General features: G+C 42.9%; 2 protein-coding genes across 2 annotated transcripts; both read right to left on the minus strand.

The window, feature by feature from the left end:
* Positions 1-2,492: 2,492 nt before the first annotated feature.
* LOC118106382 (protein FAM222B) lies at positions 2,493-10,685 on the minus strand. Its single transcript, XM_035154879.2, has 3 exons — positions 10,527-10,685; positions 8,931-9,058; positions 2,493-8,356 (listed from the first exon to the last, which is right to left on the minus strand). Exons 2-3 carry the CDS (start codon positions 9,010-9,012, stop codon positions 6,297-6,299), a joined length of 2,142 nt encoding a protein of 713 aa, XP_035010770.2. The 5' UTR covers positions 9,013-9,058; positions 10,527-10,685; the 3' UTR covers positions 2,493-6,296.
* Positions 10,686-11,437: 752 nt separating this feature from the next.
* On the minus strand, positions 11,438-21,633 carry flot2b (flotillin 2b). Its single transcript, XM_035155080.2, has 11 exons — positions 21,463-21,633; positions 19,211-19,292; positions 17,651-17,741; positions 17,163-17,286; positions 16,730-16,848; positions 15,489-15,602; positions 15,282-15,401; positions 14,829-15,043; positions 14,069-14,252; positions 13,382-13,531; positions 11,438-13,088 (listed from the first exon to the last, which is right to left on the minus strand). Exons 1-11 carry the CDS (start codon positions 21,509-21,511, stop codon positions 13,050-13,052), a joined length of 1,287 nt encoding a protein of 428 aa, XP_035010971.1. The 5' UTR covers positions 21,512-21,633; the 3' UTR covers positions 11,438-13,049.
* Between the last annotated feature and the right edge of the window lie 277 nt (positions 21,634-21,910).

Raw genomic sequence — 21,910 nt, forward strand, 5'->3', positions numbered from 1 at the left:
GAGTGTGAACAACACTCTCTTCAACGTGTTTATCTCTGTTTCTCTGTGTGTAACTGACAGTAGAAATAAATACTTGAGGCAACAATAGACAATGAAGTGAACAGTATATTTATCTTTCTGTTGCTGAGTCAGGAGAAAACCAGCTGAGGAACAGCAGCAGTAGTAAATATGCAGAGAGGATTTTCACATGTGGAGAACGAGCTGCAGTAATAATGCTTCTGATTTCAGCTCAGTTCAACACTCGAAGCTCAACAACAGTCAAACTGCTGTTCCTTGTCTCACTCAGCTGTTACTAGTTTGACTGGTTTAATCTAATGCATGTCACCACTTGAAGAATATTATTCATCCCTTTTATAGGAATATAAGTTGACAAAATATTAGGAACAGCAGGTCCGCAGTGCACAGCCTCCAAAATGACCATTACAGAAACCAACACCCTCTAAAGAAGATCCAACTAGAGCCGAGCTCTGCCGAGGACCGACAGACGATCAATCAAGCTGCAGCTCGTTTCACACTCAGAGAAATTAGCTCCGTCACCACGACAGATGAAATTAGAATTATTGTATGCCTCCACCAACCAGTGCAGTTTGTACATATTTCCATTTTAAAGCCTTTCTGAACCAAGTCAGACAACTTAAAACATTTGTTTCTCGTGTTTGAGATTCATAATATTCATGATTATTATTATTGTAGCCGAGGGTTTGATTCACATGAGCGATAATAGTAAAATAAGAATAGAAATTCACTGACCAACCTTCCACAATAAGGCAACTAAATGAAATAGATTACATTATTATCAGTTGGTATTGTCTTATTTTATATATTTCAGTTCCACACTTGATATATTTTGGTTCTGCAGGTCATAATGTATTTTTAAACTGATGTTTAAGCGCATCTCTTAAATTAAATAAAAAAGTTTACAGGGGAAACTAATGAGTCGTGTTCACAGTCCCCAGAATCTGTTTTCGTGTGTAAAGTGAGTTTTCTTTCTCCTCAGAGTTTCCTCAACAAGTGAAGATGTTCTTGAACAAACAGGCCGAACTGAGGCTAAAGGCCCAACGACACACGTGCGACAACATGGCGCCGTTAGCGGGAATCGCTAGTAAGCACTTGACAGGAAAGATGTCAACACTTTAACACCAGCTAAGTTGAAAAAAGTTGTAGTTTCATCCACTCAGTCCACAAAACGAGTAAAGTGACTTTGTGCAACCGTTTCTATTTCACCTGTGTTGTGAAAACAGCGAGAGGAAAAACACGTGTAGCTCAAATTGAACAGAGACGACACAACGAGCAATAAAAGCTGAAAACACACGAAGCTGATTGAGTGAAGAAGCGTCCGACACGTCAGACAACAGAAGAAAATGGAAGTGAACTTGTGTCCTAATTTCATATTTTACTATCATCTCTCATGTGAATCAAAACCTCAAAACACTGATGGGCAACACAATGGAGAGAATCGCCAAAGAAAGTGAAAACATCTGGAACCTGCAGGTGGGAAACTACTTTCACTTCAAATCTTCTGTTCACATGTTGATCTCACATTCAGGATAATTCTATGATAGAACCAACACAGAAAAATGAGGTTGCCTGTACTGAAGCAAAATGCAAACAGAAAATACAGCATATATCTTGTGTATTCTATGTTTGTGTAAATCACTCACATTTTGTCGCACGTCCTCAGAGAGCATTTACGATTTTGGAGATGGAGCGAACTGTGCCGAGGGGCCTGAGGAGCAAACTGTTCACCGGAGAGTCGAAGATGGTTTGTCCGAGAGGCCAGAAGGACGAGCGTCGCAGATTTTTCAGGTAAACCAGAAGTGAACATGTCCAGAGGTGAGAAATAACTAAATCCTTAAAATACCGTCAGGACCATATAAATGAGAAATAAGTGACCAAAAGTTCAATTTGGATTCTTCTGATGTGTCGTCCTGCTGAGTTAAAAGAATCCACAGAAGTTTGGAACAATTTCACTATTGGGAACATTTACTGTGAATAATAGTTTCATTTAAACAATTTAAAATCTAAATTTAAACACTGAAGTCCATGGATTTTCCAGTAATCAGCAAATTATATCTATATTTTCAATGTTTTGCAATTCAAACTAAATCCTAATTACCTCCATTGTGCTGTGGTGTGAAGAGTAAACAAGGAACAACAGTGTTTTTTGTACATTTGGTGAACTGACCCTTTAAATCCTTTAATATCAGTTTATGAAGATTTAATCATGTGAAGTGTTTCTACAGTTTCACATGATCCGAGTCTTCTTCCACTTCAGGGTGGAGGAAATGAACTGGAGACAGTGGAGGTCGCATCTCGGTGGGATCCAAGAGGAAGACCCGTGGAACCTGAGTCCACTGTTGGAGAAGATTTGTACCAAACGTCACCAGCCACAGAGTTTCAGCTTTTCCTAATGATCCCGAAAAATAGTTTAAACATTAAAATAATCGTAACAGTGTTCATGAGTGGAAAACCAAGACAAGTTGCTCATCAAATCTTTGTGTTTGCAAACTTTATTTTGGTTAGGGGGAATGTTTGTGCAAGACATTTTATTCCTGAAGGTTAGGCAAAACTGGAATATCACATTTTCACAAAGTAGAGAAAGTACGCCCCCCCCCCCACCACTCACACGATGCGTCTCTGATCACAGACGATCGATGACAGGAGTAAAAACAAACCCAGAGCGTCGTTTCATACCTGCCACAATAAATAACAACACGACTTCTGAGAGCCGCAATGTGCTGAAGTCGATTCTCACAGTGCACGTTGACATGTTCTGTGGAATGGAACCACAAAACAAACAGTAAGTTCTGCTGAGAACCCAAACATCTGAATCTTACTCAGACAAAAACAGGTTGGTTCTGTGCAGGCAGGAAACATGGGCTCTAGATCGGTTTTTCTTCCCTCTTCACATCTTTACACTTTTACTTCACAAGATTTCCTCTGACCGTCCAAACGAGGGCAGCGGCTCCACGTTATGTCACCGGCTTGTTGCTTATTACAGTCGCAACATAACGAGTTCCCACTGCCGAGCCTTTCGGTCGGGGGTGGATACAGAGAGGGACGCTTGGTCACTTTGGTCAGTGAGTCAGCAGCAAACAGTTCACACATCCAGACAGTGTCTAGGAATCGTGGCACACTTCAGGACTTCAGTCCATGACACAGTATCAGTAGTTACACTAAGTAGCTTGGTCCCCTGTTAGAGATCAACTTCGTGCACACCTGTGTGCAAGTACCCAAGCTTAACATCCACGCTCACACACAAGCATCCACGCACACGTTTGTCCATACTCAGCCCAGTGGAGGCACTTCATATGAAAGTGTAGAACCTGACTGTAGGGGGCTGTAACGAGGCAGTTCAACATTAACAGGGCGGGTTTGCACTCAGTGTCTATTGATGTGAAGGCGTCTGTCTTTAGGCCACAGTGAGACAGATGCCTGGAAATCACTCTGCCACTTTGAACACTGCTCACGTATTATTATACATCAAGAGTCATCTCCTGCTTCAAGAGACAAACGGCCAATTTACCAGCGTCAGAGTGGACAGCCAATCTTCACCCATCCCATAAATAAGAACTTGTTTTCACTGATACAGCCCGTACATCATTACTTTTCACACGCACACACACAAAACATACTAGTGTGTGTTAAGATTAAATTCAATAGCAGCTTCGAGGAGCAGGCACGTCAAAAAACGAGAGCCAGGAAAGGAAAAAAATAATAATAACTGCCATCAAGTATGAAGACCAAAATCAAGAAATGGTACGTTTGCATCTCGACTGCTTGTTTCTGACGGTGACGCATCCTCTCGCCGCTCTCCCTCTTTTCATCAGAGGTCTGAGAAGCTGCGACAGGGAGAAACCGCTCCGCACCGCGAAAGACGTCAGATCTCAGAAGATGCAAATCCTCTCATTCGCCTCCGAGGTCAGACGCTCGTTTACACTCGTCTGCGTGTCACCTATGGCACCTAATGGGAAATCACCTATGGCTTCAGGATGCAGTGGTCCGAGAAAATAAATTAAACTATATCAGGATATTTATTAGGAATAACAACTAAAACACAGATCAAATACTTTTAAATAACTGCTACAGCCCTGTTCTACATACCTAGTAATTCTGCTAAATACTATTTATATTTACTCTTAAAATCTTAAATCCTCAATAGAGAAGCAACACCTCAGACAGACGGGTTATTTATCGACAGTTATTACCTTAATATTTCCATTTAAGGCAACATCCCCCGTCCCCACTGCCTGCACATGTTAACAATGCCCACTGATCTGACAGTACAGTTTCAACAAGGAAAAGAAAAGAATAACTTAACCACTTCTCAGAATGAAGCCAGACTAAGTTTACATCCAGACTACGTTTTAACTTAAACAACTTTTTCAACTGAAACGATCCGTCCACACAAACGTTTTGGCTCCGTATCAGTTTTACTCCTCGAACACAGGCTTCAGTTTCAGAAAGAGCTCGACTACAACCCCGTAACATCTCGTCTCCTCCACGTTTACAGGTGTATCTTTGTAAAATGCAGAATTTAATTGCACAACAGCTGTTAGCAAAGACAACAGGGTCAGCAATGTTTGTAAGTGATGATCCGTGTTGTGTTCTGCACTGGTAGCCGAGACTGTTGTTCTCTTCCTGAAGGGGGTCATGTGATAGGACCCTGACAAATCAGCAAAGGCTACATCATGACAGAAAAGACCCAAACAACAAGTGGCTGTGAGCGTCTACGTCATCGTCTCCAAACGTCCCGTCCAGCCCCGGACTTTTCAAACTAAAATGGGGCCAGCAGTGTTTCAGCGTCTCTGAACCTCAGGAGTGCTGCGGACGTCAGGACGCATCAACAGAAGTGTAGTAGTGTGGATGCAGCCTAAAGTCGGGCTCTAAGCAAAAAGAGTCAGTAAAGTTTGAAGTGGAGGATTATCACCGTGACATTTAAGGCTTTTTCCAGAAGGCTTGATGAACATGTGCCCAAACAACATCGACCCCAAAAAACCGGACAAGAGGAAATAGATCCGGAGCTTTGTGCTAGAAACATCTAGCAGAACAACCTGCAGTGAATGTTCGGTTTCTTTATAGGTAGCAGAAGTACGACACAGGGTAAGGCCAGTGATTAGTAGATACAGATACAGTCCACATCAGCCCACTTGCGTTACAGTAGTAAAGTGGTGAGGAAATATGTTGAAACAGGGAAATAAAGCATTTTCCGCCGCCTGATATATTCTTTTGACGTACTTGCACGTTGCAAGTGATTTTCACACACCGACACGTAAACCATTTCAATAATAATGGGCTGTTATTCGGTTTCACATTAGCTTTAGACGAATAGGGGCAAATGTTAACCATAACATTTAAAAGTCATTCTACTGTTCAAGTTGGACCATCTACTGAAATAAAATGAAACATTTAATAAAATAATAACTACTTCAAAAGCAAATCTTGACATATTACACACAAGAGGGCACTTTAAACCTTTTTTTTTTTTTATACGACAGAGAAACCTAGTGTCTACTTGAGAAACTACGCAAATCTCAGGAATGGAGAATGTTTCCGGTTTTGCGAGAGCTGGCCGTTGTCTTATTTTTAACTAAAACAGTGAGCATTTCGTACACCGTGACCACCCCCATGGAACAAAGCAAGGACTACCGCGAACACTCGTAGCACAATTCGGAAGCCATGTATTCCTGATGGGAGTCGACGTGGCTCTTCACCAGTGTCTGCATCAACTACAGGAGAGAGCTCCTGGGACAAAAACCTTATCAACAGTCTTGTTAATTGCATATACATGTAACCTTCTTGTTTAAATGGATCACAAATCTGTGAAGAGGATTAAACAAAAAACTGCAAATAAAAACGTTACGCGCAGACATCCTAAGTCTCGCCTTTGGGCAGTTGTAAGGCCACAAATGCTGGAAAGAAAGTAAAGTTGTTCCATGTGGTCAAACGAGGTGAAGCACTGTGACGATTATATAGTGAGCAAATTCTCAGCTGCAAACGAATGATTCAGAACACGTTATATACATGAAAATAAGAGCAGCAAATACATGCCAGTGATGAAAAGAGGGATTTTCTATTCAACAATCTCAAAAACCCTTCATCTGCAACAAAAGGTACGACATGGCTTAAGACCTGAGGAATACTTTGAAACATCACAACCTGGTGGGTCTACAAATCAAGCTCCGGAGCAATAAACTGTAATCGATCACTTGCAAGATCTTAAAGAATAAACCACAGAAGCTGAAAGTAGCTGTTGAGACTAAACTCAAGACACCAAGAGGGGACAAGCACACATTTTAACGGTAGCCTGGGTGGTGAGTGTGGACAGTTCCTCCATTGCTGGGCTCCGGAACATGGCCCATTGCTGACCTGTGCATCTTCTCAATAACATCCAAGTTCTGCTCCTGAAAGCCGGGCATCTGGAAGTCCCCTCCTAAGAAATCCACATTCTGCATCAACTTCGAAGGTCCACCAGGACCCTCTTTCCCTGGCCTATACTTTGCCCCTGGGATTCGTTCTGTGGATGCAGCGGCCTGCCCGCCCTGGTAAGTCACAGGGAGGTCCTGAGGGCCAGATCCATTGTTTCCTGCTGTGGCTGGAATGCCACCCCACAGTGGCTGCATGTAGTGGCTATTAATGTAAGGCATAGAACCTACTGCACAGTTAACAGGGGATGAAGATCGTGGTTTTTCAGCAGGGTGTTTCAGAGGAAAGGATTGTGTAGTGTTTGGTAGCTTGTGAGAATAGCTTAGGTTTCGAGAGGGGAAAGAACACTCGGCAGGAACCTCCATCCTCGGGTTCTTGCAGGGATGGGCCCCCTCAGGAGGCTGCTGCATGTGGGCCAGCTGGTGCTGGGCCCAGGAACGCTGCTGCTGCAGCTGCTGCAGCTGTTGTAAATGTTGCTGCTGCTGCAACTGCTGTTGTTGCTGTTGTTGTTTCTGCTGATGTAAATGGTGCTGAAGCTGATGCTGCTGCAGTTGTACCTTCTCTGGGTCGGTGTGAAAGGCAGGTATACTATTAGTAGCAGCTATATTTGGCTGTGAATGCAGCGCAGCCCTGGGAGTCATAGCTGCCCCCTTGTCTGGGGGGCCCACCATGAGGCAGCTGGGCATGGAGCCCATGGCTGGGTGGTGAGAGGACACCCTGGAGCTGGCGTTGATTAGCAGGTTGCGGCTGATGGGGCTCGGGTTTGCGATCTGGCCCTCGCAGACTGAGGTGCTGCCCATGCCAGCCCGTGCCTGGCACAACTGGTTGATTTGGTGCACAATACTGCTTATGTCACTGGGCCGGTTCTGATGCAGGCTGGTCGCCATTGACAGTGGGATGGTGGAGGTAGATACAGTAACATTTGGTGGGGCATCTGCATCAGGGAGCTTCCGGGGCCCGTATGCCCCTGGTGGGGGCTGCTGGAGGCTATTAGGCATGGTTGGGGGTCCTTCACCCCCAGCCTGGGGAAGAGGCTGTGAACCTGCAAGCCCCTGGGTGTGCTGCAGACTCGGAAGCTGAGCTCCATCAGATATGTGGCGCAGATCCTGAGTCACTCCTTGTTGTGTAAGTAAAGCTTGCGGAGGAGCCGCCTGATGCTTTAGTGTCTGCAGATGAGAAAGATGCTGCTGTGGTACGACTGAAGGGCAGGACTGACCCTGCTGTTGCTGCGGAGGCTGAGTGTGTGGGTGAGCCAATCTCTGCTGCTGTGAAGTCTGAACCTGGGACAAACTCTGCTGCCGCTGCAGAGCCTGAGAGTGAGCCATGTTCCTCTGTTGTAAAGCCCCTGGGTGAGGCATGGTTTGAGGCTGCTGTATAGTCATTGGGTGAGTCATACTTTGCTGTTGCTGCTGCTGCTGTTGCTGCTGCTGCTGCTGTTGTTGTTGCTGCTGCTGCTGCTGTTGTTGTTGTTGTTGTTGCTGCTGCTGTTGCTGTTGCTGCAGCACCTGTGGGTGAACCATTCCCTGCTTCTGGGCAGCCTGGGACTGGCCCTGTAGAGGCGGCGCAGGCTGGGGAAGATTTAAAGTGCTTTGAGTGGCGTACGGCCCACTGTGAGGGTTCATGTTGGCCTTATCAAGCTGCCGGGCGCGGCTACCGTCAGACTCTTTGATGACGCCTTTGGCAGGCGCACGGAGGACGGCTAGCAGGCCCCTGCTGGCGCTGACCTGAGAGGGGTAGGGACTGTGGCGCTGGCTGGACGAGGATGTGTCAAGCCCGTTGACTGTGCGTCGAATGTGCTTCCTTTGAGGTACTTTGACACTGTTGGGGAAGATCTGGATCGTCAGAGGGTTGTTCGCAATCTTCTTAGCAAAGGCATCCAATTCTGCTGGGGTTGGATAGCTGGCAGATCTCATCTTCTGTGTAGTTTCCCCTGCAACATGTACAAAGGTCAGAAAACAGAAATGCTAACAAAGCACAATGTGTTGAAAATGACGACATCTATGTACCGAAACATGTGTATACACAGTCTTATATAGTGAAATGTACTGAAATGCATGTGTGTGTAATAAACTGACTTCAGTGTGAGCTGCAGTGTAGTTTTAACTGTTCAGAGTTGTGTAGTCATTACAGCTGTCGAATGAACAGTGTCCCTACAAAATAAACACCACCTGAAGTGTTTATCTGTTCATCCTCCATTTTAAAGCTGTAATTTAACCCGACAGGTGGAGTTTGTTTGTTCGTCAATTTAATGCTGTATACACTTACTGCAAATTTACATTATTTACACGGTATGAACACACGTCATTACATCGCTCTTGAATGTTGAACAACAAAGTTTAAATGGTCAGAAAACTGACAAACACAATTTGTTGTCAAGCTGCATTTTGGATGAATGATATTATGAACAAACACATTAAACATGTGAGAACAACACCCTCTGATCCCTGAAGCTATATAAACACAGACATGTAACAGAAACCAACATGGTGGACGACAGCACTTACATTTTTGAAGTCCAGTGTTCATCTGCGTGCGGGAGAGAAGTCTGACGGTGGGGTCACCTGATGCCGGCAGACAGGCCAGCATGTCACTGTTCCACTAATGCAGCATGGGACACCCTCTCACCACCATGCTGAGAAACAGAGAGGAGTGTGAACTGACTGGGTGAGAGATGACCTTTGACACTCTGCAAATGGCCGCCTTTAATAAACGCACATTCTGCAAGAGCTCGCCGTGAAGGAACAAAATCAGTTTGTCCTTATGTAAGAAAACGGAACATAAACGCATCACGATAGTAGATTAAACCAAGCAAACGCACATGAGCCGTCTCGTAGCAATAAACACGACAGGTTTCGATGGGTCATACTGAAACCAAATGAAAACTACAGTGTCACTTAGAAGAGCGGACAGGCTCCATGTATGAAGTCCCCTCCTGGGACAAAGTCTTTTGAATTGAAAAGGCTCAACTGTCCCATTTAATTAACACAAGTGTAACAGCTAAGACCAGATCACATCTCTCTACTACTCACCGGTCACAGGTTCCTAGCCTTATTATTACCACACATTCAAAAGTCAAAACCTCATGATTATTCTGTTTACTATCCCATAAGACAAATGTCCTCATTCGATGCTTTTTAAATGTTCTCATGACTTCACTAACTCCTCTGATATGACTCGGTTGGTGTTGTCACCAGCTGACGAAGCAGAATCGTCCACAACGAGGACGCAGCTCCAAACACCAGGTTTCCACAGCCAGCTCCCAGGAAGTGAAACCAGTCCGGCACCCACACACAAACATGGCTGAGCAAAACTATTCAAGTGTGGACATCTACATAAACATAAAAAACACTTACACACGGTGGCCACAATTCATTCATACATCTGATTTGTAAAACACTAAAAAACGATGTAATTAAATGTTTGGTTTCTGTTTAAAGTTTCCTGAGAAATGAAACCAATGGATTCTGAACATTTGACCTATTTTCAAAAACAAGCAACCAATCGTTAAATTGCACTGAATTTAATTGGAATATCATTAGTTTAATATCCATTTGTTCTCGTGTTTTAAACGAGATAAATAAATGAACTCTTTGTAATATTCCAGTTTTCGTTTTGCAGGCTCGTCCCTGTTCAGATTATTAAAGCTACTTGGTCTAAAGGGGATTGGACCCTGCTGCGTGTGTCTGAGGTCCATCCCGGTGTCAGGGCTGTTCCCCGGCTGCTCGCCCAGAGGGGATGCGATCCACACACTCATCGTCACATTCATTCAGAGGAACTTTCAGTCTGTAGCTGCTCCGCGTTAGCATCCGTCCCACCAGCCCCGCCGCGGTCCACTGACCCTTACACGGCCGAATAGCGTGACTGTACCGCGGTGCTGGACGGAACCGGGACCCAACACGGACCCGGGCCGCCCGCGGGGCTTCGGGACCCGAGACAACCCGGGTGAACCCGCGTCGCGGTGCTCGTTAGCTCGGATCAAGCTCCACAATAAATAAGGAGCTTCTTTGTGCTGGGCAGCGGAGGCCGGCTGCTAAGCTAACTTTAGCTCTTCACGGAGCCGGAGCGGCGGCGGCACCGGGACCGAAGCGGGAGATACTTACTCCTCGTGAATCTATGAGTACGGAAACTTCATTTTGTGTCGATTTAACGTGGTTTTGTCGGTAAAACGCAGAGACCCTCCCGGTGCCTCGGTCCTCTGCTGCTGTCTGGCGACGGCAGCTGCACTCACGGCGCGTGCGCAAACAGCCAGGACCCCACTTCTGCATTTAGGCGTCAGCGGTGGACGCCTGCTCATTAATCCCCAGCCAGTGGGACATTTAAATCAGCTCCTGGTGTCCGCGTCCCCGAGAGAAAATCATTTCACCTCATGGCTCATACTTAAACTATTAATATCTATCTTTTATTCTTTTGCCATTACTTCTAAGTGATGTTGTATTATTTAATTTGTTGTCCTCGATTGAAGATTTTGTATTATTCCATTGCTGTCTTTCATCATTATTATAATTATCATATATTATAATTATTATTACTATTTATTACTATTATAGAGATTTAAAATGTGCACAAAGAGAAGCAGTACAACTAGGACAAGATGCAAAATCACCAAAAAGAACTTGGAGATCATGTAATTTACTGTATATGAGAGGGGTGGGGGTGCATGTCCTCATAAGCCAACCATCACTGTCACTGTTATTTTTCTAGCATCACCGACGATCTGATCTGAGTTTCTTTCAACAGTCAAGAATGATTAGCTTTTTAAAAGTGAATTTCTTAATAATGAAACTGGTTCTTTGAAGTATGAGAAAATGATAAAACAGAGTTGAGGCTGTATTAGCATCTCTAAATTAAATACTACTCATATTCTTTCATATGCTTAATACACTGTTTCACCACTTATCTGTTGTTGTACATCAGCCGGACATTTTTATCTTTTGAACCAGAACCCAGAAGCCGAATCCATGAAATGTGTCCTTAAAGGAAATTTGTGTGCAATAGGAAAGAATGAAATATATGATGGCATTTTGATTTATTAGAATGAAAGTTAAGAGTGAACTTATTATTCTGAGTACAGACAGATGACATGCAGCAAGAGCATACAGGAACTCATGGCTATTTCAGACACAGTGTACATGTTATAAATAACATTAGAAATAGAACACAAATCATTTTACAAAAACAGTCAAGTTTATACACTGAACACGTCTAAAGTTCCAAGACAAATCAATGTGGTCAGAGTATCAGTCAAGTCACTAAATCAGCAATGAATGACAAACATCAACTGAGGATGAGCGATAATAAAACTATCAACAGCAATAATAACAGTCCTGTGTTAATTCTGTGGCAGTTTGCTCATAAATAAAACTACAACAAAGCCTGTTGCTTCCTCTCCTTGAGACACGAGTTTTAAACTATGTGTCACTGTCGGGAGCGTTCAGGCTCAGTGGAGATAACCATGTGTTTGACAACAAATAATAAGTCACAACCAGTGTACTGCTGCACACATGTACACAACCATATAGACACAAAAAGTGTGTTTGTGTGAGACGTCAAAACTTGATCATGGCTTAGCATTTACACATATTTTTAGTGTTAAATTAAACATCAACGTCAGATAAACTATGTTGTTTCCCACATCCTTCCTTTAGTGGAACAATAAAAACGGACAGTCTATTCTATTTGGCTTTGCTGTGTAGACTTCCATTTTCAGATTCTATTCACATTCAGCTTTTTACCACAATATTAACATATTTAACACGTCGCCAGTCGTTTTTATTCTCTCGCTTTTTTTATCAAAACACCAACCAACGTTTTTTCAATCAAAACCAGAACTACAACCATTTTACATTAAAGCCTGCACTAAACAATAAAGGACGCCAATGACAACCAATTCAGCACAAGATCAGAATTTGATACCTGTTTTTCTGTCAGCATATAAATAAAAATCAACTTGTCTGACGTCGGTTGTTTGCAGAGACACAGACTCTGCAGAGAGAAAGACTTACAGTAAGATCTGCACAATGAAAGGAGCTTCTTTACGATTGTGAGCACCTTTGTCACATTTTTTTAAATCAATCACTGAGACATAAGACAACCTGAATAACATTTGACCTTCAACACAAACAAAGTTCTACAATCAACAGGGAAAAATTCAGATTGTTTCGGGAATGCAGATGTGTCCAACAATAAAGACAGAGGTATATAAATCAACACAATGGCCTGCCACGTACGGAGGGTAAAAAGTGACAACAGAGGTCTTGTTGTCCCAGAAAGCTGAGCCATAGAATCTGTGTTAACATCAGCTGTCAGGTCACATGATAGACATGTAACCTGGGTCAGCTGGTGGTCCACGGTCAAGCCCAAAGATAAAAAAATAATACAAAATCAAAGAAAAATGCACAAAAAAAATAACACAAAATATTCCCATATTAAAATTAAATAAAAATTCTTTGAATGAGCAGCAGTGCATGCAGAATGTTCTGGTCCTGTATAAAGTAAGGCACCAGAGGTTTCCAAAATTCACCTTGTATACAGTATATACGTATAAAACAACAAAATCTTTCAAGTGTTAAAGGCAGTCTATGAGAGTGCATACAACAGAGACTGGAGTCATGTGGCGTCGGCCTTCAAGCTTGAGTGCTCATCATCTTCTGCAGCAGCGGAATCTGTAGAAACAAGGACACGTTATTCATCGTGGCATCGAGACTCCGACGCTCTGAAACAAAAACCCATGAATTTTCCATAACTGAGCTGGAATGCTTTCATGACCCATATTTAAATTTTTCCATTCAATGTCTTTCACATCACCCCCCAAAGGCTGTTCCAGCGACTCTGTCTGTCAGCCAAGTCCTATGTTTTCTGGCCCGGTCTTTAATTGACCTTAAAATAAAGTCATTTTACACAGTATGACCAAGGCCACTTAAAGGGGTATGTCCCTGTTTCATTCATTATAACTTACCTTTGACAAATCCACTCCAGTGAGAGCGTTGACAGACACAGGAAGTTCAGCCAAAAGGCGGTTGACCTCGCCCGTCACACGGCTGCCCTCCCCGCTCAGGATGACGATCTCATTGGTCCTGGCCAAAGGTGCCGCCACCTGGGACGCAATCTGCAAAAACACAGTTCAAGTGTTTACTGCAAGGATCCTGTTCATGTGATGCACTCAGTCAAAGTCTCATGACGTGTGAATCGCCAAGAGGAAGTGATTGTGATGAAAACAGGATGAGACGGAGCGATGTCATATCTCTTCAACGTTCATTCAAAATCTAGCTGGAATTAAATATTTTCATTATCTTCTGTTTTAAATCTGGGTTCTAAGCCTGAATATTACAAAAAAGTTTCTACAGTGAAATATTACTGCACTGATGTAAACTACAACCAAGAAAGTTTCTTTAAGCAACAGAAGCAGCGTTAACTGTGCTTGTGTTGTGAGAAGCTGATTTAACAAACACAATGGTACAATGATGAATGGATTTATTAGATTAAGACACAATTAGACTGTTTCAAGTCTTTCTGCTGGTCTGACTCTCTCAGAGCAGAAGCTTCATATTTAACATGTAAGAGTTCAATCTTCTTAACAAACTTTTGATAAGTAAACATGTGCAGTGTAGTTGTTTGATGGACACTTGGACCATGGGTGTGTTACCTTAGGCAGCGCCTCGAGGACCAGCGCAGTCTTAGCTGCATCTCCGTACTGCTTGTAGGCCTCCGCCTTCAGTCTCATCTTCTCGGCCTCGGCTGTGCCGACTGCTAAGATCGAGGAAGCCTCCGCCTCACCAATCTTCCTAATCTCCTCCGCCTTTGCCTCAGCTATCAGCACCTTTGCAATCCTGTCGTAGGGCAAACACAAGTAAAACAACTGCAGATCCTTCTCTGTCAAAAACTAAATTTCTTTTGGCTTCACATGACCTCTAGTTATACAACATTTCCACATTCTGTTTCTGCTTGACAACCGTGTAATGAACACCAGCCGACACCCGACACCCGACACAGAACTCTTTGAAAACATTCAGCTGGTGGAAATTTTGGCCAAAGCACAACAACATAAGTAATGTACCACAACATATAGATATGTGACGCTTAACAATTCAAACTGAGAGTTTGTCCTTATTATTTCTCTCAGTGGCTCATTCCTCCTTTCACTGGTGTAAACCCTGACTGTTGACGATCCACAAATGCTTAACAAAACGCCAATTTGTTTACTGCTCACAATCAGACTCAAGCTTGTTGTAGCCTAATGCATTTTGACATTACCGGATGTTTCTTGGTTGGCTTGTTGTGTAACCTCTTTAGGCCACTGTGTCTCAAGAGGACTGTTTGTGTTGGTTCTCTCTGATCTTTCAACTTTCACGTGATGAAACATTAAACCTACTGAAGTCCCTGTTAAATGATGCATTGTCACTCACTTGTGTCCCTCAGCCAGCTGCTGCATTTTGTAGGCCTCGGCCTCAGCAGGCCTCTTGACAGTGGCGATGAGTTCCTTGTCTTTTCGATCAATCTCCTTCTCTTCGATGGTGATCTGCTTCTTCCTATTAACAACTTGGATCTCAATCTCCTCCAGACGGATCTTCTGCTGCTCCTTGGCTGCCTGCAGCACGTATGCCAGCTCGGCCTCTGCTTTCTAAAGACATCAGTACACAAACGATCACGTTTAGTAAATACACACACCTGAGGTAACAGACCTTGTGTTTGAAACATAGATGGAACACAGTTTATCTAATGCACCGTACCATTAAATGAATATATTCCTGATGTGTTGTAGATGATATCAAAGAACAACAAGCCCGTAAACAACATTTCTACAATTGACTGATCACCCTATACATTCATTCATGCATTAGTGCAAATTAAAACCTCACCTTCGTGTTGACCTCCTGGTTGAATGAAGCTTTCTGCAGCTCCAGTTCTCGTTTGGAGTCGGCCATCTTGGTGTCAGCCAGGAATTTGACTTCCATCATCTCCTTCTTACATTCTGCTTCCTACGAGAAGCAGAGCGGTGATCAGATGGTTGTTGTGTTCAATAACATCAACTTCTCAGAGTCTCACGCCTGCTAATGCCTCCTTACCCGTATCCCAGCATCCCTCTCTGCCTCAGCCACGCCGATGTCTGCATCCCTCTGGACAGCTGCAGTCTGGGTCTTTCCAAGGGAGCTCAGATAATCCAGTTTATCATACACATCCTGTGAACACAGAGAACCACGTCAAACAGAACAAGTGTTGACAGTCTGATCAGTAACAAGGTCTGAGCCTCGTTCTAAGGTAACATAAGGAACATCAGCAGACAAGCTCTCACTATTTTGCTGTTTTGAACTAGAAAGATGAAAAACAACAAACCACCATAAAAACAACCCACAAATGACTGAGTCCTCCACTAATGAGCGAACTGGTCCTGATGATTCACAGAAACCATCTCGACCTGGAATAAGTGATGTGGTAGAAATGGACTGAGCTTCCAGCAAAGTGCTATGGTCATCTGCTGTATCTGCACCACTCAGCTGCTGTGTCTGCACCACTCCTCAATTAGCTCCAATCAACAACACTGAGCTGAACAGGGCAAGTCTCCTGAGAGTCAGTTATTAGACTCATGAAACCCAGTGAGACAGATTCTCTGGTGAGAAGACAGTGAAACGCAGCCTCCGCACCAAATAAACATGTTCAATAAATCATCTTTTACAGCTTTAACTAAAGTTAAAATACTTAACTACAAAGACTAAGAACAATACTTTGTGGCTGTTGACTGATGTTTCTGTGACTTCTACAGTAGAGCTGAGCATGTATAAACACACACACACACACACACACACACACACACACACACACACACACACACACACACACACACACACACACACACACACACACACACACACACACACACACACACACACACACACTGTATTTCCCATATAATGAGCTTTTAATTGTAGATCATGCGTCAGACAGGATCACATATGATTAGTGAACAAGCTTCCCTCTTTTTACAGAATATTTACTGCCTCTTTCACTCAACATGACAACTCAGCACCCAAAAACAAGCCGAGCTTCGGAAAGGCGACTAAATAATGTTCACACTGGGAGCATTGGCCCGTCCGGCACTCGACATCCACGAGTTAAACATTTGTGCAGAATACAGATTCTATGCTCTTATGCAGTGTGGGATACAACAGGACGTACGTATGTCATTCTTCAGTGCCTAAATTACAATGAGAAACCAAAACTAACCAGATCAAAAGAAGCTATGGAACAAACACATGAAGCTTGTTCAGACTCTCAGATGTGAATCATTGCACTTGGTGGCCTTACTGACCTTAATGGTAAAGCTGAGGACCTCTATGCCCATCCTGCCCACGTCAGGAGCTGCCACCTCCCTCACCAGTTTAGCAAACTGGTCCCGGTCCTGATAGATCTGCTCGACAGTCAAGGTGCCTGTAAAGACAAAGCTCTGTAGTTAAAATTCACTTACACAAACCAGAGTCATAATGTATACTCTTTGATAATCAGTTAAAATCAGATTTTCTGGTAAAAATGTCAATGTTTCCAGCTTCTTTGTTTGTTTCTTTCTCTGTTTTATATATTTGTAAATCTGATAAATTTTGCTTTTTGACTTTTGGTTGGTCTCAAGACAAAATCTGAAGATGTCATGTTCAGGAAATCAAGATAGTAAATTTACACTGGGATGTTAGAAAACAAATTTAGGTGTCCGAATTTAAACACAGTTAAAATGAAATGAATGTCCGTACCGAGAATGGAGCGGAGGTGTCCCTCCAGAGTCTGAAGAACCACAGCTTTAATTTCCATCACTGATTTACCCAGAAACTGCTCACAAGCGACAGCCAGCAAGTCATGCTCTGTCATGACCTTCACCTGAAGAAGACACAGTGAGGTCATCTGGTGACACAGTAAACTCTCACAGCTTGGAATGAGGCCGGGGCTTATTTCTCAATCTGTCATTATAGAGTGATTAACATTTACAAAACAATGACACAGGTACATCACTAAAAAAGGACATTTTGGCTTTGTGACATTTCATTATCACTAATACAGAAACATTTCCAGTTGTTGAACAAGGTGTAGACTTCTTGTAACAAAACTTACAACTCGAGTAAAGAAAACAACAAACAAACATCTGAATAAAGACTTTTGTTTATGGACAGTTTGTGATATTCTGTGCTTGGGACACATTTCTGTCAGTATTTAAAGAAGTCCAGACATTGTGATGAGCTCTTACCTGAGCCACACCTGTGACAGTGATGGCGACGCCCTCTGCCGTCTCCACATCCTCACATCGCGGCTGCAGGGTCATGATCTCCAGGGTTATTCTACAGCAGGGAACAGAAGCATATTTAACAAGAGACCAACATAAAGTAGGAGAAGCTGTGGAATCACAAATTATGTTAAATACTGTGTAATCAAGATGCTGAGAATTTGCTGGATGTACATTTGACTGTATATGTGAATTTAACTTTTTCCTGTTTTGTTATATTCTAACCATGACGTTTAAGTTGATTAAAGAATATCTATTATATATTTACAAAGACAAAAACATTTGTTTCCTGTGGCGAGGAAAACCACCACTATGGTGAACTTTGACCTTGGATATTCACTTCAAATTCACACATGTATAACCGTGCCCTCGTTCTGTGTCGTGAGACAATGACTCCAAAAAACATTTCAGTTTTTAAATTGGTGATCCACTTTCAGTCAGTCATGGTAAGAATGTCAAAAGCATATGACAAAATGTTAATATGGAGTTGTAATATTTAATGTCCATACAATCAGATATTTTTTACAATTCTTATAAAATATTAATAATAAAATAACTAAATTATGGATATCTGATTAATAGAGACACTGTATCAATAAGGATGCTGATCTTTTTTTATTGTGAAAGCACGTAATGTCTTGATTTAAGAGGTACATGTTATGAATGGATTTTTAAATTTGCCAAACATCCGGCATCACATTCATGTTAAAACACAAGACAATAGGAGGTCAGGTGTCAACGCTTCAAATTCACATGTCATGGAGGTGTGTCTGTGAAACTGTTAAATCATTCAACAAGCTCTTGTTTGAGCCACACTGAGCCCTGACAGGTTCCAGGCACAGCGGGCTTTTATACACCTGCCACATGTTGTAGGTCAGGCTGAGGTCTGCACAGAGTGGAGGAGCTGGGTCGATTCACGACTCTAAGTCGTTTCCAGTCAAGAAATGGATGAAGAGAATAATCTGGTGTGACCACACCAGTACAACAGAACCGTACTCAGGAAATGAAGTCATGGAATATTTCACAATGTCAATCGTGACAGGGCAGATAAACAGAGCAGTGGAAAATAAAGATGCTGGGATAACGGATTGATCTCCGAGTGGAGCTTTACCAGACTACAACAACTACGGGCTGCAAAACATTAACTTGTCTTTTGAAAATACAGCGGTATCGGACGGCAGTGCACATGGATCAGTCCAACCCACCATCAGTGTATGAAATATAAACTGAAAACAAAAAAGAACATTGTGTGTAATATGAGACATACGACTGTATGGTGGAGCAGCTTTATACCGACTGCCTGCAGATAATGGGACTGACCTCCCAGTAGAAATTCAACACAGCTACAGAACATTTTAGTTGTGGTCTGTTTAAAATATTTCATCCAGATGAATCTGAACAGACGGCTTTTAAAAGCATTATCCACATATTTGTGCTGAGTGGGACTTGCTGGCACAAAAGCCTTGAAAAGAGCAAATAAAATGCTGTAAATGTAAAATCAAAGTGCAGATCCTGTGTTGTCACCTTTGAGTGTCTGAGATGAGCCACCAGGCCCAGGACCAGCCGCCCACGACGTAGGTTTTAACATCAGAGCCACAACAGGTACCTGCGGGGAGAGGAGCACTGTAATTAAGACAAGGCTTCATCTTTAATATTAACAAAGACAATACATATGTCATCTGAATACATTCAATTGTATTTAATGCGTCTCCTGTCCTGTGAGCTATCTGTCTTTTGAAAGCACTTCATGATTATTGTTTGCGCTCCATAAATCAAACATGGCGTTCAGTTAAAAGCAGACATCCACCAAAGCCACACAATCCCGCACGTATCTGTCAACCTCTTACGACAGAAACAGAGTCTGAGCTCCAAACTGTACAAAGTCATAAATCTTAACGCAATAAATATGTCTGATTTTTTACATAAATCCTGGATCTGTACATTTAACCGGTTCGACATCAAACTGTAAAATGTGCAGTCAGATGGAGGGATGTGACCAGACCACATCCCTCCATCAGGTGAGGTGACAATCGGCTCAGTTCTTTTGGAGTAAACAGACCAAGAAACAGGACAGAACATAACCTCAGAGGAAACTATTATTATTGTAATTACTGTTATTATCTTAATTGCATTGTACGTTGCTGGGCACACCTGTAATTGTACGGTTGAATATTCTTTAAAAGAAACACCACAAGGCTGAAGTATAATAATAAAAAAAGCTGTTTAACGTGACTCGTCTGTAACAATGTTTATGTTTACACAGACTTATACTGAACATATTCTCCATACTGATGTTTACAGGTACGTTTGAACTGATGTACAAATGTACGTTTTAAACAGGTGGAGCTATTTTTGAATTTTAAGTATAAATATACACATTAACAAAGGTTAAACCAGTCATTCTCTTTGCTTTGGGCTTGTGACCCTTCACTTTCATCATGTTTCAGATGTTTGTTAGTTAACAGGACTGGTTTCTGGTGGACAATAGATGAGATGTGCCCAGAGCTGTTGATAAACGCTGCTATGTTCAAGCAATTGTCATAAAAAGTCGTAGGAAAAAAAGGGTTTCATGGGTTCCTGATTATAATCTATGCTCTCTTTTCTTTTCAATTTGAAAACACTATTATATTTGGCAATATGAGCCAATAAAACAGTGAAGGTTGAGGTTTAAAAGCTTCTTTATGAGCAGAGTATAAATATGATGTATATCAATTATGTGTTATACCTGCTCCCTGTGTTTGCAAAATGCAACAGCATTATTGATTTTATGTTAAATTGCAATTGATAAAAAAAACTATTACAATAATTACTGATATTGTTTTATTGCCTAGACCAACTGCTTAGGCTTAAAAGGTGCTACATAAATGAAATTAATTATTATTACTACTGCGTTATTGTTAACAGCTTCTCAAAGGAAACATCTCTGAAGCTCAGAGTTTCATTCAAACCAACTGCTCGAGGCTCACAGAGAAAAGAAAGGTCACATATTTCATGTAATAAAGTAAAAGTTCAGCCCAAAATATCAACACAAACAAATGTTTTCTAATCCAATAACGTCACATGTGATAATCCGTCAGTCCCATGAGTGAAGTGAGTAGTTTTACTCTCGTGCTTCAGGTACATTGAAGTATTTGTACCCTGAAGTAGACTGAGTAGAGGATGTGGAGACCGACCAGGGGCCGCGGAGGAGAGCCTACCCGCCCCTCTCTCACATCCTGCGGGCCGGAGTGATGCACTGACAGCCTCCGAACCCCGCAGCTCTTCGGTCTGTACCCGCAGCTCTTCGGTCTGTACCCGCAGCTCTTCGGTCTGTACCCGCAGCTCTTCGGTCTGTACCCGCAGCTCTTCGGTTCGCCCTCCATTAAATTCACATTGATGGAGAAGCTGTGCCCGCGGGAGTCTCGTCTCGAGCCGAGGAGCTTTAAAGATAACGCGTCTGAGCCGTTAATTCTCTGGAGGTCGTCCGTTGTGTGACTTAACGGTGCAGACGGCGTTAGCCCGGGGAAGCTATCCCGCCATTCACGCGCTTATTACAGGTTTAAAATACGTGCCTGTCGTCAGAAATGAGTTTCATCACCAGAGTCTGTTGATCTTCGGGAGAAAACAACAAGTGCTTCTGCTACAAACACCAGCTAGCTAACGGCTAACGGCTAACGGCTAACGGTTAACGGTTAACTGTTAGCCAGCTAGCCCGTTAGACAGGCTACACCAGCTAACCGTTAGCTGCAGCGCAGGCCGCTCCGCAGAGGGGGACGCGGGGGACGCGGAGCACCTACCGGAGACAACCAGAGCCTCGTTCGGTCCCACGGTCAGACAGTTCCCCATGGTGAGTGCACACCGAGCGGGCAGGAGAAGAAGCAGCGGCCGGTCGGATCCTCCAGGAGCAGGTGGGGCTGGTTTATCACAAGTTGGTCCGAGAGTGACCGAGCGACCGCAGCCACGCCCCTTCCCAACGACAGCCCTGACGTCACGAGTCAACACCGGGGACCACAAACAAACAAACAAACAAATAAACAACTGACAGATACAGAAGATAACTGTTCATTTATCAGTTGTAATCGCAGGGGGACGCTAAATAAATACAACAAATACATATAAAAATAAAAAGGGGTGTACTGTAATAAATAATCAAATAAATAAATCAAATAAAAGAAGAATACCTGAACAAAATGTATTTAAATAAAGAAATTAAAGAGACAGAGTTGCTAAAGTGAGCAAACTAAT

The sequence above is a fragment of the Hippoglossus stenolepis genome, chromosome 4 (genome assembly GCF_022539355.2).
Source record: "Hippoglossus stenolepis isolate QCI-W04-F060 chromosome 4, HSTE1.2, whole genome shotgun sequence".
Lineage (NCBI taxonomy): Eukaryota > Metazoa > Chordata > Actinopteri > Pleuronectiformes > Pleuronectidae > Hippoglossus > Hippoglossus stenolepis.